We start from the raw sequence: 16,230 nt of genomic DNA on the forward strand, positions 1-16,230 counted from the left end.
AGCCAAAGCTCAGCAAAGTTAGGAACCTAAGTGGTTAAGAGCTCAGGCTTTAGAATCATACAGTTCTGGCTTTGAACTCCAACTCAGGCATTCCCTGTGTGACCTGGAGCATGTCATTTAATGTCTTTACCCAAGTTGCCTAGTCTCTAAAATATGGTAATAAAACACCTTCCTTAAAGGGGTGCTGTGAGGACTGAGTTAGTACATGTAAAAGAGAACATTGTCTAGCACATTCTAAGCATTCAATAAATGTCATACACACATACACATACATACATACATATTTCTGTGTGTATATATATATGTATGTGTGTGCATACATATATCTATATATGGGCTTTGAAGGATGAGTAGGAGTTTGTCAGGTAAAAAAAGAGGGGAAGTAGGGATCTCAGTTTAAGAATTGCAGGGCTAAAGCCTACCCACCCTAAAGCACAAGAAATCACCAGTGAGTTAGCGGCAGCATAGAGCAGAGTTTGAAAGGAAGGAGTCGCTCATAATTAGGCAGAGAGAAGGGGTGGGGGTCCTCAGTCCTAAGCGGAGAAACCAGAGTTTAGGGAATGTCTGCTCTCCTGCCAGCCATCAGCTCAGAGCCTGCCTCCCAGTAGCCAAGCAGAGTTCGCGACTCCGCCCCTCCAATCCTAGCCAATGAGGACGGCCTCCTCCGCGTCCCGTTGCTAGGCAACCCCGTGGGACCCTTCCTTGCAGTTAGAGGCCGCTTACCCTCCCTGTCAGGGCACAGCTAAGCCCTCGCTGGGGCCCGCTGTAGTTCCCGAGCGCTCTTGGAGGATGGGATCTCAGGGCCCCTCCATGGGACCCCCCTTATACTTTGTCATTGGAGTTTTATTTTTTTAGTTCATATTTTGTTTTGCTTATAGAAGAGAAAGATATCCCTTCCGAAGAAGGGGAAAGCTTATAAAAGTTTGTAACTTTCCAAAGAGTGAAAAATTCCAGGCTTGCCTGATTCCTCCCCATCGGGACCTCGTTCTCTTGTCTGTGGGAGACTCAAATGACTTGGTTTCCCCATTCCTCCTCAAACAGAAACGCCTTTGGAGTCTGTGTCGTTGGGACTTGAGAATCAGGGAGAAATTGCTGGAACCTTTCACATCAGTGGCTGCTGAAGTAGAAGATTCTGAAAAAAAAAAAAAAAACAAAAAAAAAACCCCTTCCCTTAGAGACACAGGCTGAAGCCTGAAGGATTTTTAAGATGACCAAGGTACCAGCCACCAAGAAGCTGCAGAGTTCCCCCAGCGCAAGGGCTGTCAGGAGCTTTCATGCTCCAGAGAATCTAACGCGGGTAAGTCTCCCCTCTCTGCCGAAACCGGTCATGTTTTCAAGAACAAGTGAAACAGGGATTCGCCTCTGGACCGACAAGGGAGAGGGGAAGAGAGAAGGGTCATGGTGTAAGTTGTCACGACACATCCCTGTTGCTATCAATGGTTGGTTTCTCTTAAAGAATGAAAACCCAAACCCAAACAGTGAGCTGGGCCATCCCATTAGCCAGTAATTCCAAAATGATGGAATAAGTCAGCAGTGACACTGTAGAGCATCAGGGAAAAAAAATTAAGATGAATTGTGGATTTGCCACCACAGAATTTATTTTCAGAGCCCTGTGGGGCTCAGGGAACATGCACAGCCTCCCTCTTTGTGGAGAGGCTGCAGAGTGTTGAACTTCTGGGTTTGAAGGCTGAGTTTGCTACTCACCAGCTATGTGACGTTAGACAAGGGGCTTAGCATTCCTGAGCCTTTAATTCTGTGTCTATGAAATTAGAAGAGGAACATCAACTAGGCAGAAACAGTGTGAGGATTAAATGGAGTAAGATTCGGAAATTGCCCAGTGTGATGCTAACGCTTGATAATGTGTATATGGGACGTGAAACAGTGTTTTTGATTTGAAAAAAAGAAAAATTGGTGGGTACTGTGTGACTGGAGTCAAGGGTTTCTGTTTTTAAATGATCATAACTGGGTAGGCATAATTATAAGTGTGCCTTTGTTATTATACCCTCAAACCCCTATTTTGCTTGGATTTCCCAAGGTAGGCAGTGAGAGAGGAACAATGCTGGTCCACTCTGGTCCACTCTGGTCCACCCACAGTGGCACCTTGTGGCTCACAGACATGCCCCAGGAAGGAAGACCTGGGGAGTGGGGGCATCAGTACACAAATTGGAGCTTGAAACTCACCAGTGTTTTGCATGTGGGTCCAAAATGTTCCTAAGCTGCTCTTCTCTAAGACTTAGCACATCTCTTTGCATCCCTCCTTGCTCAGCCCACTTAGTGAGGTCATTCTGCAAGATACAGCCTTCCTGCATTTCCTTTCATCTCAAAATGCAGCCCCAAAGTGTGTTTGATCTAGAGCAGCTCCCTCTGGGACTGAACTTCCCAGCATGGCAGGTGGGGGAAAGCAAATGAGAGAAAGAATAAGAAGGAGAACAGACATTTCACAGCGAGGATGAGCCTCAGAGCAGGGGCAGAGGACACAAACAGCCTGGGTTTGGATCTGCCTCTTAGCAGCCCTGTGGCCTTGGGCAAACTGCAGAACTTCTCTGCGTCAGTGTTGCCATCTGTAAAATGGGAATATCACCTCCTCCTGGAATCGCCATGAGCATTAAATGAGTAGAAGTATGCTGAAAGCTCCTAGCACAGTTCCTGACACATAGTAAAAACACCCCAGATTTTAGTGATATTGCTATTTCATTTATTTAGCAAAGATTTATGGAACCTCTGTTATGTGCTAAACATTTGCTCTTGTAAAAAATGAGACTCACCTTTAAAAATCTCACAATCTATAGTGTGTATGTTTGAGACGGTGAGTGAAACAGATAAGAAACATCGTTATAATGCGGGGTGATTAATGATGTGCTAGGGAAGTAGCATAGGCTGTTGTAGGAGCAAAGAAAAGGGACAGCTAACTCAGACTGGTATGTACGCGTGCATGCGTGTGTTGAATTTGGTGAGGAATGAAGCCATGTACTCAAGGAAATGCAATAGGGTTTTCCTCCTGGCACAGAGAGATGAAGAGAGTGGAGGAAGATACAGAGGTTGGAATGATCACTTCTTTCCTGGGAGGAGGGTAGTGGGACTCTGGGAGGTCAAGGGATGGGAAGCAGGCTTCCAGGGAACTGTTGGGTAGACTAAGATCTCAGGCACAAAATGCTTATCAAAGTTCTTCTGCCCCCACCCCACCTTCTAGGAAATAATGGAAACCCCTGGGTGTCTTTGGCTCACATGCAAAGGATCATGCCATTAGGAATTTCAGGTTTGTAGAGCTACAGTAAAGCATTAATTAGCACAATGTAGGCTAACTAGAGAATGACAAGGCACAAAAAATATGCAGAGATTAGGACTGATGTCTGGGGTAAATCAAGCTAATAGCTGCAGTCGTGATGATGATGACAGTTGGTATGCATTGCGTATTCACCATGTGCCACATTCTGAGCTAAAAATTCTCTACAAAAAGATGTGTTATTTCAGAATCTTCTACAATCCTTCAAGGTATGAACTGTGACCTCCTCATGAGATAGATGGCAACATGGAGGCTCAGAAAGGACAGGTCTCTTACCCAAAGACACCCAGCTGGCAAGGAGCAGAGGTGGGATTTGAACTTGGATCTGTCTGGCTCCAGAGCTGAAGCCCTCTCTATCCCACCATGCTAATCGAGCCATGATAAGTGGTTGTCCAGTTCAGTGTAGCAGGGGCTACAAAAAGAAGGTGTAAGGCACAATCACTGGCTTCAAGTAGTTTCCAGGTTTGTTGGAGGAAGAGAAGAAGTGACACAAAAAAACAGAAAAACAAAATGCCAGGCAGCCAGGTGAGTGTCCCATGAGGAGTGATGCGAGGAGTTATCTGGCATCTCAGAGGAAGCAGGTGTGGCCACCCTGGGCTGCAATACTAAGAATCTACTGCGTGCGAGTGTAATGGCCGACTCTTAGAAAAAAACCCACAAGGGTCCCAAAGCTCTCCAAAACCAGCCATTTCCCCTTCTCCCAGACATGGCTGTTGCTGTATCATAACCAATGTTAAACTGGCACCTGCCTTGGATGGCATCTTCATGTGTTGTTTTGTTTTTTTTTTTCCAACTGAGGGAATATTAATAACATATGCAAATCCTCTGTTTGAAGGTCTTTTGTTGAAGAAACCTCCTAGCTTGCCCTTATGCTGGGCTCCCTAATCTGTTTAGGGAGTCCCTTTTTCTTTTGTTTCCCAAGGAAGCAAAAGAAGACTAATGAGATTAGACATGGGGGAGGGAAGAAGGAGGGTGTGTGTAGGATTACCACGGATCTACAATTTCTGCTGTGGAAAAGGCTAAAAAAGAGGGGTGCTTATAACCCCTCCTCCATGCTCGAGAATGGGAACGCAGAAATAGCATTTGGCAAAAACTACAAAGGTTTGAAATCCTTTATACAAGCTCTGTCTCTTGGTGCCTGAAGTTTACACCTTGCTGTCATTAAAAACCCAGGGAGAAAAGAAGCATCCCTGATTTGGGCAGATGCTGAAACTTCTAGGAACCATTCTGGATGGTTTGCTCATATCCTAGCTTAATGATGAAAAGAGCAGATTCCTCAGCAAACTATGTGAGTTTGAACTCCCATTCTGCCAATCACTAGGTTGTGTGACCTTGGGCTAATCAGTCCCTCTCTGTGCCTCAGTGCTTTGCTCTGTGAAACAAGTGTGTTGCATTTTATCTAATCCAAGAACCCTTTCATTTCAAGATACATCATCGTCATAATTTTCTTGCGCCATTAAGAAAGAAAACCCGCCTGGAGCTCTGACTTGGGGGGAAAGGCGGTACATGGGCAACGTATGTAACCTGCAATTCTGTATCCCCCATAACAATAAGATGAAATAAAAAAAAAAAAAAGAAAGAAAACCCTATGAATTAAACCATCACTTGCTTTCAATCATAAGATGTGTCCCAGTTTCAGAGGCATTTAAAATGCAGAAAGAAAAGGCGTATCTTAGAATAAATGAAATACACCTAAAAATGCTTCCCCGTGTGGGGTTGTTTTGGGAATTCCATGAGTTAATACAGGTAAAGAAAGCTCTTAGAACAGAGCCTGGCACAGGGTAGATACTATTAAATGTTAGCCATCATCCTGGGGGTGTTTAATTAATCCTTTCGACAACTTTGTGATGGAGGTGTTGTTAGCACCGTTTTATACCTGGGTAAACTGAGGCTTGAAGAGCTCCAAGGTCTCATTCTCTGCTGAGAAGCGAGTTGGCAGGTGTGGGGAAAAGAGGGCAAATCAGGGAGAATCTCAGGTATGGGGAGGGCCTGGACCTGAATGCCTCCACCCCCACAACCCCCACGGGAGATGCCCAGCCTGGAGTGCACCCAGCTGGGCTGCCTGGAATTAAAAAAAGAGAACCAACATATTTTGGAAAGGCTTTTCCCCAACAAGAGAAGCCTTGACTCCCAGCACAGTACGTTTCCAATGCAAACGATCTTCTTCCCTGTCCAGATAAAACAAAGTGTGGCCTGAAGAGATAAATGCAGGGCTGTGGCGAGTCATCAGGTTTTGTCAGAAGCCAGCTCAGCGCCTGAGTGATCTCTCTGGCCTCTAATCACTGAGACCACACCCCCTGCTCTGAATCACTGATTACCCTGCATAAAATGAAATAAAATATCTAACGACCACTTGAGATTCAATTCTGGAAGAATCCTAGCCGGCTGCACCTCCGTTTTTTTTGTATCACTCATGTTGTAGGCCAGAAAAAATAGCAATGAGTACTTTTCTCTCTCCAAGGGATTCTTCTGGCTCCATTGTTACTGCGTGAGATAATTGCAGAATTCAAGTGGTGTTTTTTTTGTTGTTGTTTTGCTTTGCTTTTTTCCTTTATGGCCTAAATGCTTTGTACTGGCGATACTTGCTTTAGTGCGTCTTGCTGTGTCTAATTGCAGGCCCATTTGACAGGCGGCTCCCCTGCATGGGAAATCGGGACGTGGCGGGAGGAGCATGTTCATTACCTCCTGACACAGGAAGAGCGATAGGCACTGTTTATGCTGGACAACGCGAAGCAAGCTCTTTGTCCCATGTACAAAGAAGCAGCTGCTCAGGATGGGGTGGGGCGAGGGTGCAGGAGGGTGGAGTCTCGTTGATGTGATAATAAGCTCAGTGATTAGTTAGGAGCTCTGCCTTTGAAGTCAGGCAAAAGTGGGTTCAAATCCCCTTTCTGATACTCTCTAGTGTGAGATTCTGGGCAATGGGTTGAATAATAATAGGGTCTATTGCACTGATGTTTTGGGAGGATTAAATAAATAATGCATGGGAAATATTGAGCACAACACCCAGTGCAGAGTCAATCCCCAGTAAGTGGTAACAGTGGTTACTGTTATTGCTTCTGCTCCTCTCCCTGCTCTGCTGGACTTGAGAGCTGCAGCCATCAGTCTGAAGACGTGGTCAGCCCAGATACGGAGCCTAGGGGAAGCCGAGTATTAACTGTAAAGTCACAGAGTGAGGTCCATCATTAGTGAGGCCAGATCCCAGCTTAAAGGTAGAAGGGAAGAAGTAGATCTAAAGATAAGTTTTAGAATTGGTGTGAGAATATATTTGCATGAGGGATGAGGGACTTTTCAGGAGAGAGTTCATCCTGAGGGCGGAAATACTTAACCCAGTTAAAAACCTTAGTTGTAGAAAAGGAGGTGCCCTGAGCATGGCTTGAGTCTGTTGGATTTAACACTCAGCTCAGTCTCATTGCTCATGTTTGCATCCCAGGGAGAACTAAAAGGTAGTGAGGAAAAAAATAAAAGGAAAACACTGTGTGTCAATTAGGATCTTTTCAGCTGCAAGTAAGAGAAAAACTAAAAAGCAGTGACATAAACAAATACGGATTTATTTTTCTCGTGTGAGAAGTCTAGAGGAGGATGACTGCTTGCCTTGGTTCAGAGCTCACTAATGTCAGGCTGACAGGGCCTTTTCCCTCATAGTCACAGAATGGCTTCCCCAGCTCCAGGCAACACATCCATATTCCAGCAGAAAGAAGAGAAAAGTGGAGAGTAAAAGCTGTGAGTGTCCCTTCTGTGAGGCACACATTCCAGGAACCCCCCCTAGCATGTTTCTTCATATGTCTCATTTGTCGGGACGGTGTCACCTGCCTTTTAGAGCTGCAGGAATGGCTGGGAAAGTGTGTATTTAACATGAGTACAGAAAGCAGGGGTGAGGGAGAGGTAGTTATATTAGAGATGAGTATTGGGTTGACTATTCAGCAGTGACTTGCACAAATGATTTCACAAAAACTCGAACATTGGGGTCCCAAGCCGCACACTGACAGAGAGTAACCCAAAAAATAGACAACCCTATTCCCTACCCTACATAACAACTGCTTAGGAACCTCAAGGGCACTTGTCCATGGTGGTGCCTTATGAAAGCCATCAGAGGACTGTGGGGGCCAGGGGCAGAGTAGACTCCCCAAATGGGAACATTCATATTTACTTAGTCCAAGCATGTGTCAAGCATGGGTCTAGGTGGCAGGATACAGAAGTAAATAAAGACAAGCACATGGGACACCACTCTGGAAACTCCAAAAAATATACTTCTAGGGAATAACACAAGGAGGGTCCTGAACCTGTGTTACATATGCCATCTTTATTCCTGTGCTTCCCACCTGTTTGCATTGTTTGGCGGGGCTTGAGGAAATTCTGGTTAGATAAACCTTTGCACAACTGTGGAAAGAGACCTATTCTTGACTCCCTTTCAACATCCCCCACAGCCTCCAAAGACTCAGCCATCAGCTGTTAAATTCAAAAGCTGCAAAAATTCTTCTGGGGTTCAGTGGCAAGTAGCACTTACATAAAATCTGACAGAAGCCAATTAAACCTTTCTTGGACTGAATGAAACCAACATATTTTTTTCCAGAGATCTTTCTGACAGCTAAATTCAAAATCATAATCGTCGGTAATGGGATACTTTCTATCACGAGACGGTGGCATTTTCTCTTCTAAATTCCTGTTTTCAGACTCTGCTGAGAAAATTTCTTGCAGGGCTCAATTTTGATCTAATGTATTTCTGCCTAAATTGGAATTTATGCAATCAGTAATTTTATTTAATAACTTGAAAGTTAGCTGTGTCTGGTGATCTGCTTGCAAGCCCGGAAGTGCCTCGAGGTTTCTGGATTTCACAAAGTGGGAAGATTATACAGGTGGGATGGTTTCTGGGATAGGTTCAGCATTGTCAGGGGTTTCATGATGGGCTGTAGCTCAGTGGCAGAAAGGACAGAGAATATGTCCCCATTGTAACCTGATCAAGGTTATCTTCTGAGGTGCGTGTCGAATACCTGCCATGTGGGAGAAGTTTTGAGGGCACTAAAATGAATCAGACCTGTGGTCTTCTCCCAAGGAACCCATAGTTCTGTTGGAGAGAAAATTTATAAAGAAAGGCAAATAATGTATATATAGGAGGTTAGAGGTAGAAGCAAGTTCTATCAGAGGAAGAGATGTACAGTGAAGCCATCTGATCTGAATCTTGAATGTTGGTTGTATATAGGCTTGGGGTGGTCCAAGACACTAAGCCAAAGCTAGAACTCATTTTTTTTTTTTTTTTTTTTTTTGAGACTGGGTCTTGCTCTGTTGCCCAGGCTAGAGTGTGGTGGTGTTATCATAGCTCACTGCAGCCTCAAACTCCTGGGCTTAAGTGATCCTCCTACCTCAGCCTCCCAAGTAACTGGGACTATAGACATGCACCACCGCATGCAGGTAATTTTTCTATTCTTCGTACAAATGGGGTGTTACTATGTTGTCCAGTTGGTCCTGAACTCCTAGACTCAAGCAATCCTCCCACTTTTGCCTCCCAAAGGGCTGAGATTACAGGCGTAAGCCACCACACCTGGCCTAGAACTCATTTTCTAAGGGGGCATATTATCATTTTCCCACAAGGAACAAGTTCTTTCTTGGTATCCTGTCTGACAAAATCCTCCTCCACAGAGCTCTAGCAGATCAATCTTTTCATATGCTCCTTCTCCATCACAAAGTTGCCCAAGTTTCTCTCTTAAAGCGTTGTCAAAATAGGGAAGACTTTGTTCCATAAATTCCCACTAAACCTTTAAGTAATTGGAAAGGTTTAACATGTAACTTCTTTCCAGGTTTTAAATTTCAACAGAGCTAAGTTTCCCAAACCTGGCACTACTGACACTGTGGGCCAGTAGGTTGTCCTGTCCTGTGCATTGTAGGATATGGAGCAGCAGCCCCTGCCTCTACCCATTAGATGCCAGTACCAACCCCCTGGTTGTGATAACCAAAAATGTCTCAATATTGCCAAATGTCCTCAGAGGGCAAAATCATCCCTCGTTGAAAACTACTAGCAGAGGACTACTAAAGTCCTGAATACCTTTCCCCAGTTGAATGCTTATCTGATGGTGAAACCTTTCCCATCAAAATAAATGATGCCTTCATGTACCCAATTGTTCAGGTGGAAACCCAAGCTTCATCTCTGACCTCTCCCTCTCTATCACTCCTGTGTCCAATCAACTGCCATGGGGTAGGTGATCTACAGACACTACCTCCATACCCAGGTTCACTACCTGGTCCTGTATAACACCATCATCTCTTGCCTGGACCATTCCATCAGCCCCCCAACTACCACACTCTCTACCTTCCGCCTGACCCATTCTGTTTCAGTGCAAGTACATTGTCATTTCTTTGGTAAAAACAATTCAGTGGCCTTCCATTGCCCTAAAATGAATATGAATATCTCTAATGAGGTTTAAAAGCCTCTGCATGATCTGGACCATGCCAGGTTCTCCAGCCTCATCTCTCATCACTTGGTCACTACTCAGGAGCCAAACTGGTTAAGTGCCAGCCTAAATGTCATTTCTTTCGAAAAGCCTTCCCTGACCACCACCTCCCAATCCAGCTCCTCAAGGGAAAGAAATGTGTCAGCTGTTTTGCTGCTAGATCCCCAGTATCGTGCAGAACCTGCCACATGGTTGATGTGCAGTTAAGACTTGGATGAGCAGAAAGATCTTTCTGGGGCTCTCTTGTTTCATAGACAGCCATTAGTTAGCATTAAAGCCAAACCAACCCCGCTTGGGACAGAAAGAGGAGCCTGCACTTCAAGTGGGACATAGGAAGGGAATACTTTGGAGCAACCTCTCAAGATTGCTCCTCAATTAGTCAAATCCTTACTGGTTTTCCAGGACAGGATATTTCCAGAGCCTCAAATGGTGGTGGAACAGGCATAGCCATTGCCTAAAATTAGGAAGCCTGGCTCCCAGCTCTCTCATTACCTGAAAGACTTTGGACAAATTCCTTAACCTCCTTGGTTTCTTCGTCTTCATGTGCAGAAGTGGGAAATCCAACCTGGAAATGTCTGGGCTCCCTTGTTGCCACATTGCTCTAGAGAGCAAAATAATGGCTACCACTTATTGAGCATCTATTATATACCAAATGCTTTGTATGTATCATTAAAATTAACTCCTCAATCTTGTAGGGTAGGTTCTATTATAACTTCTATTTGTAGAAATGAGGAAACTGAGGCTTGGACAGGTTTTGCAACCTACCCAGAGACACCAGATAAGCAGGCATCAGAGGTGGGATTCGAATCCAGGACCAAATAACCCCAGAAAGCCTGGAGTCTTAAGATGAGGCTGTCAGGCTGCAGTAAGAAGGGACAAGTACCTCTCTAAAAGAGGCATCTGTAGGTGCAATTTTTAAAGAATACATTCAGAAAGTCTCTGGAGGAAAAAGGAAAGTGCCAATTTTATCTGTAGGCAATGCAAGCAAGAATGTGACTGTGCCCGTGACCACAGACAAGGACATTTGCATTTTCTTGAGCTTTTGCTAAAATATGCTAGCGAGTTTCTGGCAGAAAAACACAGCGAAGGATGGGGAAAGGAAGGAAAAAAAAATGTGACTTAGACACATCTTTCTAAATAATGCTCATTTCAATGAAGATTTATAAGCCATTTCTAATTAGAGTCACATTTCTAAGAAAGGCATATTTTGATCCCAGGTCAATACACTGCCAAGACCTGCTAGATAAAATGAAGAGGAAGACAGGTCTAGCTAATGAGGAACGAGGTTCTGAGGTGTGTGTGGCTGAGATGTTGATAATCATAAACAGCTTAATTGGATTGAGTAATTCGGGTAAATATCGCGTTAAAGGATTCACTCTGAATCCAAGCTCTGACCTGCTGATTTTTTTATTCTCTACCAGAAAAATACCCTGCATCATATTGCCTGTTTATTTGTCTGATCTTGCTGCTAGACTTGGAGCTCCTTGAGGAAGGCAGCCATGCATTGCTCACAATCCCAGAGCTCAGCACAGAGGCTGGCACTGGGAAGATGTTCAGTATTCTCTAGTCTCTGTTCCCAGGACCAAGGATAGCTCCACATACTGGATGAGGCAACACATTGCTCAGGCAACCAGAAATTCCATTTGGACGAGGGCCACGCGTGTTTTATTTACAGTGTATCCCCAGTACACTCTGGGTACTCTGTAAATATGGACACCACCCTAATACTTGCTATGTGACCTTGGGCAAGTGACTGTCTCAGTTTCTTTATCTCCCGTATGGAAATAATAACAGTTCCTGACTCATCTAGTTGTTGGGAGGATCAAGGATAGCTCCAGGCACATAGTAAGTGCTTGTTAAATGTTATCTCTTAATATTTCCTCTCAGGGATCGAAGCCAATGGCTCCCAAATATCAAGAATTAAACCATTTAAATACTGACATTTCCAGAGATGATGATTTTTATGCTGATCATTTTTATGCATTCAGGAAAAGGCAGCCAAAGGGATAACGTGACTAAAATGTTGCATTTCCAAGAGCCCTTGAAGAAAATGCCCCAAACGCAATTAGCACATGACTGTCACCTGTGCTGCTATTACTTACTAGCTAATCCCATCCTCTACTAATCAAACGGCGTCTTTCATATTTTTAGACCTTTTAAAAGAGGCTTCTCGAAACTCAGGAAGCAATGCTTGTTGGCAGGTACTAAGGGATTTGAGAGACCATGGCCACGGCATCCTCACAGGGGATGGGAGAATGGTAGGGGTCAGAAGCATTCTGCAGGCTCTGCTAGAACTAGAAGGGGCAGCCTGGATGCTTCTTTAACCCTAACCAGCCTCCTCGCCCTTCGTGTTCCTGTCCCAAACCAACAAATAACCCTCCCTGTCCCCTTTTCCTTGTGATCCATGGCCTGAGATTTTAATTGCCCCAGTAAAGCACAATTCTTGAGTTTCCTTCACTGAGCAGACAAACTATAGTCAGGGCTGATTGACCTAGCACCCGGGTCATGGGATCATTCTAGGTTTTGAGTCCTATTTCTAGTGTTGCTTACCTGCTCTGTGACCTCGGGCTGTCTTCTTCACCTCTCTGATGCTGAATTTTCTCACCTGTCATTGAATCTTGTACAGATTCAAGATAATGAGCCTCAAAACTGAGTCCAGAATAACTGATTTATCATTGTGATTTATGATTTGTATTATTACTTTTTGGTGCTTTATGTACATCTCAACCACCCCCATGTTCTGTTGTGTGCAATGCCAACATTGGCTTTATTGTCCAATGAAAGACAGCATAGTACTGGGGGGAAAACCTATCTGCTAATGAATTGGCATTCTCTCAAGGCTGTCCTGGGGATAGCAAAATAAGGCATGTTTTTGTATCCTCCATGAGGCTGAAAGTGATGTCGATATTTTGAAAATAAATAAGCAGTAAATCACACAGTCATGATAATGATAATAGAAATAACTGATGTTATTGGTTGAGTATTTACTATGTGCCATGTGTCATGCTAACCCCTTATGTGAGTCATTCAATTCCATGCACTCTACAGTGCAAAGAAATAGGCATTATTAATCCCATATTACAGGTGAGGAAACCGAGGTTAAATGAATTGACAAGAGTCAATATATATGGCTAGTTAGTGGACCATCCAGCATTTGAACCCAAGTTGGGTCAGATTGCAAAGTCCACGTTCTTAACCATTTTACTGTATTAATCAACAAGGTAAGCCTGACCTTTTCGGGGGGCGGGGGGGGTGAGGGAAAAATAGTAATGTGCCCATTCTCAAAAGAACAGAAGGAAGGAAAACCACCCACTCTGAGGAGCTTTGGGAGGTAGAGAAGATCTGACTGCCTCCAATAAGCTGTTCACTTCTGCTTCATCCTGACTCATCAAGGTCAGAGTCCAGGATATGTTTCAAGGATATCCTACTCACCCCGGAACTGACAGGATTCTCATTCTACTCCAGCCTTTTCAAGAGCCCCTGTCCTGTCCCCAACCTGTCTTTTGTAATGTCAGTAATCACAAATGTGACTTGTTCATTAGTCAAAGCCTGGGATCTAATCAAAACACAACTTTATGTTTGCCTCTCATTTGTCCTTTCAAATATTTCCATTGGGGGAAGCTATTTTCTGCATGGACCCTGCATAGAAACGGTATACCCAGTGCCATTTCCTGCTCACCCTTGCGTGACAGCCAGTCACACGATCTCTTGAAGTCACAAAATGCAGTATCATGATTCAGAAACCAAAAGCACCGATTCAAGATATTAAGCAACACCAGCCTTCTCTCAGGGAGAAGAGTAGTCTCCTTCTCCCTGTTAGGGTGGTTCAAGCAGGACACCCAAAGAGGGGGGTGTGGAGCGTGCCCCTTCCTTTCACCACGGAGATCCCCTGCTGTCCTTTGCTGTCTAACTGTACTGTCTGGAAGGGAAAATGGGGAACACAGGGAAGCCCTGTCGGCAATGTCATAAGATGGCTCTGTCCTCCCTGGGTCCGGCAGGTGCCTAAAGCTGGCTCGTTCTCCTGTAGGCACTTTTGTTGGCTCTTGGAGTTCTCTACTGCAGTGCTCTGATTTCAGCTCTCTACACATTTTCTAGCAGCCGTGCAGTCCCCTCGGATCCTGGTTTCCCAGTAGTCTGACCCTTCCAGACTCACAATATTGGAGTCTCCTGCCCTTCATGGTGGGGGAGGAGGGGCACCATTGTCATCAGGATCCCAGGTCACTGTTCCTGCCCCGGTGTCACATCTGGGCCCCAGGTTTCACACACGCTTGACACACTGTTGAAGACAAGCCACTTCCTGACACGGCAGCAGCTACTCTCTCTGCCTTGCCCCAGAAGCACTCCCAAGACTGCCTCTGTCATCTGGATTTTCCAGGAGGGTGTCAGAGCCCACCTTAGCTGTAGGGGTCTCATCTTAAGCTCTTAAGCAATCTACAGTGGCCTCTCCCTCATTCATTTTGAGGTGAAGGATAAAGCATCCTCCTCCCTTTGGGGTCAGGATTCAAAGCATCACAGAAGCTGTTGTTGGAAATTGCTTCACAAGTCTCTCGCTCCCTGTCCACTCTCTAGTTTTATGTTCTCAAAGTGGATACGAATTGAGAGATCCATTCTCCTGTAGCCATCTGGAAGATTCCTTCAAGGTGGTCTTTCTCACTTTCATTTGGAGTCTGATGCCTGTGGCCCCTCAGTCTATATTATCCCACCTGTTAGTCTATCCTGTTATCCTACTGTTTACTAAGGGTTCACTGTGTGCCAGGTGACTTACCAACAACATCTTGAGTCTTTATGACAACTCTGTGAGAAAGGTGTTACCACCTCCATTTTACAGACAAGAAAACCAAGGCTGCGTTAAAAAGTGACTTGTGTGATGTCACACTGCTAATGAATGGAGAAGCCAACACTCAAAATCAGGCCAGTCTGGCACCAAAGTCCCAATTTTTCCCTCTGCAGGAAGCTCAGAGTTGCAAATATTTGCTGGGATGGAGACTTAGTTTCATTCTTGAGTTTCTCCAAATTCAGTTCCAGACCACCCTCGTCCAGCCCAGAAGAGCCCTCCTTGTTGCCAAAGCCTTTTTGAGCTCATCCGGGAAGTTACAGGAGCGTTCTAAGGGGAGGATGTCACACTGCCCACCCTGTCCACATTAAATACAGCCATCTCATGTTTACTCACAAAACAAAGTGTCCCTTTTCTTCCTTTTTTCAATAGTAGAACATGGTCCTCCTGCAAATTGACTTGAAAGGAAGCCAGACCCCATTGTTCTTTACCCACGAAGGAAGATAACTTCTTTTAGTACTTGAAGAACTTTAATTTAATCCATAGTAGGGGCCTTAACGAAGGGGCTGGAGATGTTGGTCAGAGGTCACATGTCCCCTAAGCAGCCAGCCTGGATTCAGGGGAAATCAGATAATAATCACTCCCCAGGAAGTGGTTTTTATTTATTTTTATTTTTATTTTATTTTATTTTATTTTATTTTTTTTGAGATAGAGTCTCACTCTCTTGCCTGGGCTAGAGTGCCATGGTGTCAGCCTAGCTCACAGCAACTTCAAACTCCTGGGCTCAAGCGATCCTCCTGCCTCAGCCTCCCAGGTAGCTGGGACTGCAGGCACGTGCCACCATGCCCAGCTAATTTTTTTCTATTTTAGTTGTTTTGGCTAATTTCTTTCTCTTTTTAGTAGAGACGTGGTTTCGCTCTTGCTCAGGCTGGTCTCTAACTCCTGAGCTCAAACTATTCTCCGGCCTCTGCCTCCCAGAGTGTTAGAATTACAGGCGTGAGCCACCGAGCCCGACCATGGAACTGGTTTTTATTTCACCAAAGGATTGGAAGCATTAAACGAACCTCAAAATCAATCTCAATCTCTCTCTCTCTTTCTCTTTCCCCTATCATGACACCTAATGATATTTAATGGTATTTGTTAGTTCTTCCTATGCTTCTCTTTAGCTTTTTAAATTATTGTAACAATTTCATCTGTTTAAAATGTGAAAAGAAAAACCCTAGACAGCCTGTCCATTTGGACACCAAGGGAATGCAGCCTTTCAGACCAATTGCTAAGCAATCCAATCCCACAGACTCCTCCTTTCCTTAATGTTCTTTTGTCTGCCCCAGATTTAATGGGAGCTTGTCTGTAATTGTGTTCTTTAGGTAAATAGATCATTAGATAAGACTGATAACAGAGTGACCCAGGTAATGTTTTAAACCCAAAGCAGAAAATCATGAGGGTGTCTCCCCCTGTAAATGACAGGACCACAATTCATGCAGTTTCATTGAAGAGTCTGTCAGGCTTTTTCCAGTATAAATCGCCATTTTCTGAAGGTTTGCCTTTCTGCTTTAGCAAAGAAAAGCAAGGCTTTCTTTCCAGCTACAACGCAGAGCACAGAGCTTGAGGCAAATGGACGTGGGTTTGTTTTGGTAACTTGATATCAAGTTACAACTCATTAATGCGGACCACAAAATGTTCTTGTAGATAATTTCTTCATTTTACAAAGCCTGGTTCTCAGCAAAGCA

At 44.5% G+C, this 16,230-nt stretch overlaps 1 protein-coding gene across 1 annotated transcript in view; it reads left to right on the forward strand.

Moving 5' to 3' along the window:
• Window positions 1–1,207: 1,207 nt before the first annotated feature.
• Window positions 1,208–16,230, forward strand: part of CCDC60 (coiled-coil domain containing 60) — a 148,925-nt gene continuing 133,902 nt past the window's right edge. The window contains exon 1 of the mRNA XM_069497506.1: window positions 1,208–1,297. Within this exon, the coding sequence (XP_069353607.1) occupies window positions 1,208–1,297 (90 nt within the window). The remainder of the gene's footprint in view (window positions 1,298–16,230) is intronic.

The sequence above is a fragment of the Eulemur rufifrons genome, chromosome 21, assembly GCF_041146395.1.
Source record: "Eulemur rufifrons isolate Redbay chromosome 21, OSU_ERuf_1, whole genome shotgun sequence".
NCBI classification, from domain to species: domain Eukaryota; kingdom Metazoa; phylum Chordata; class Mammalia; order Primates; family Lemuridae; genus Eulemur; species Eulemur rufifrons.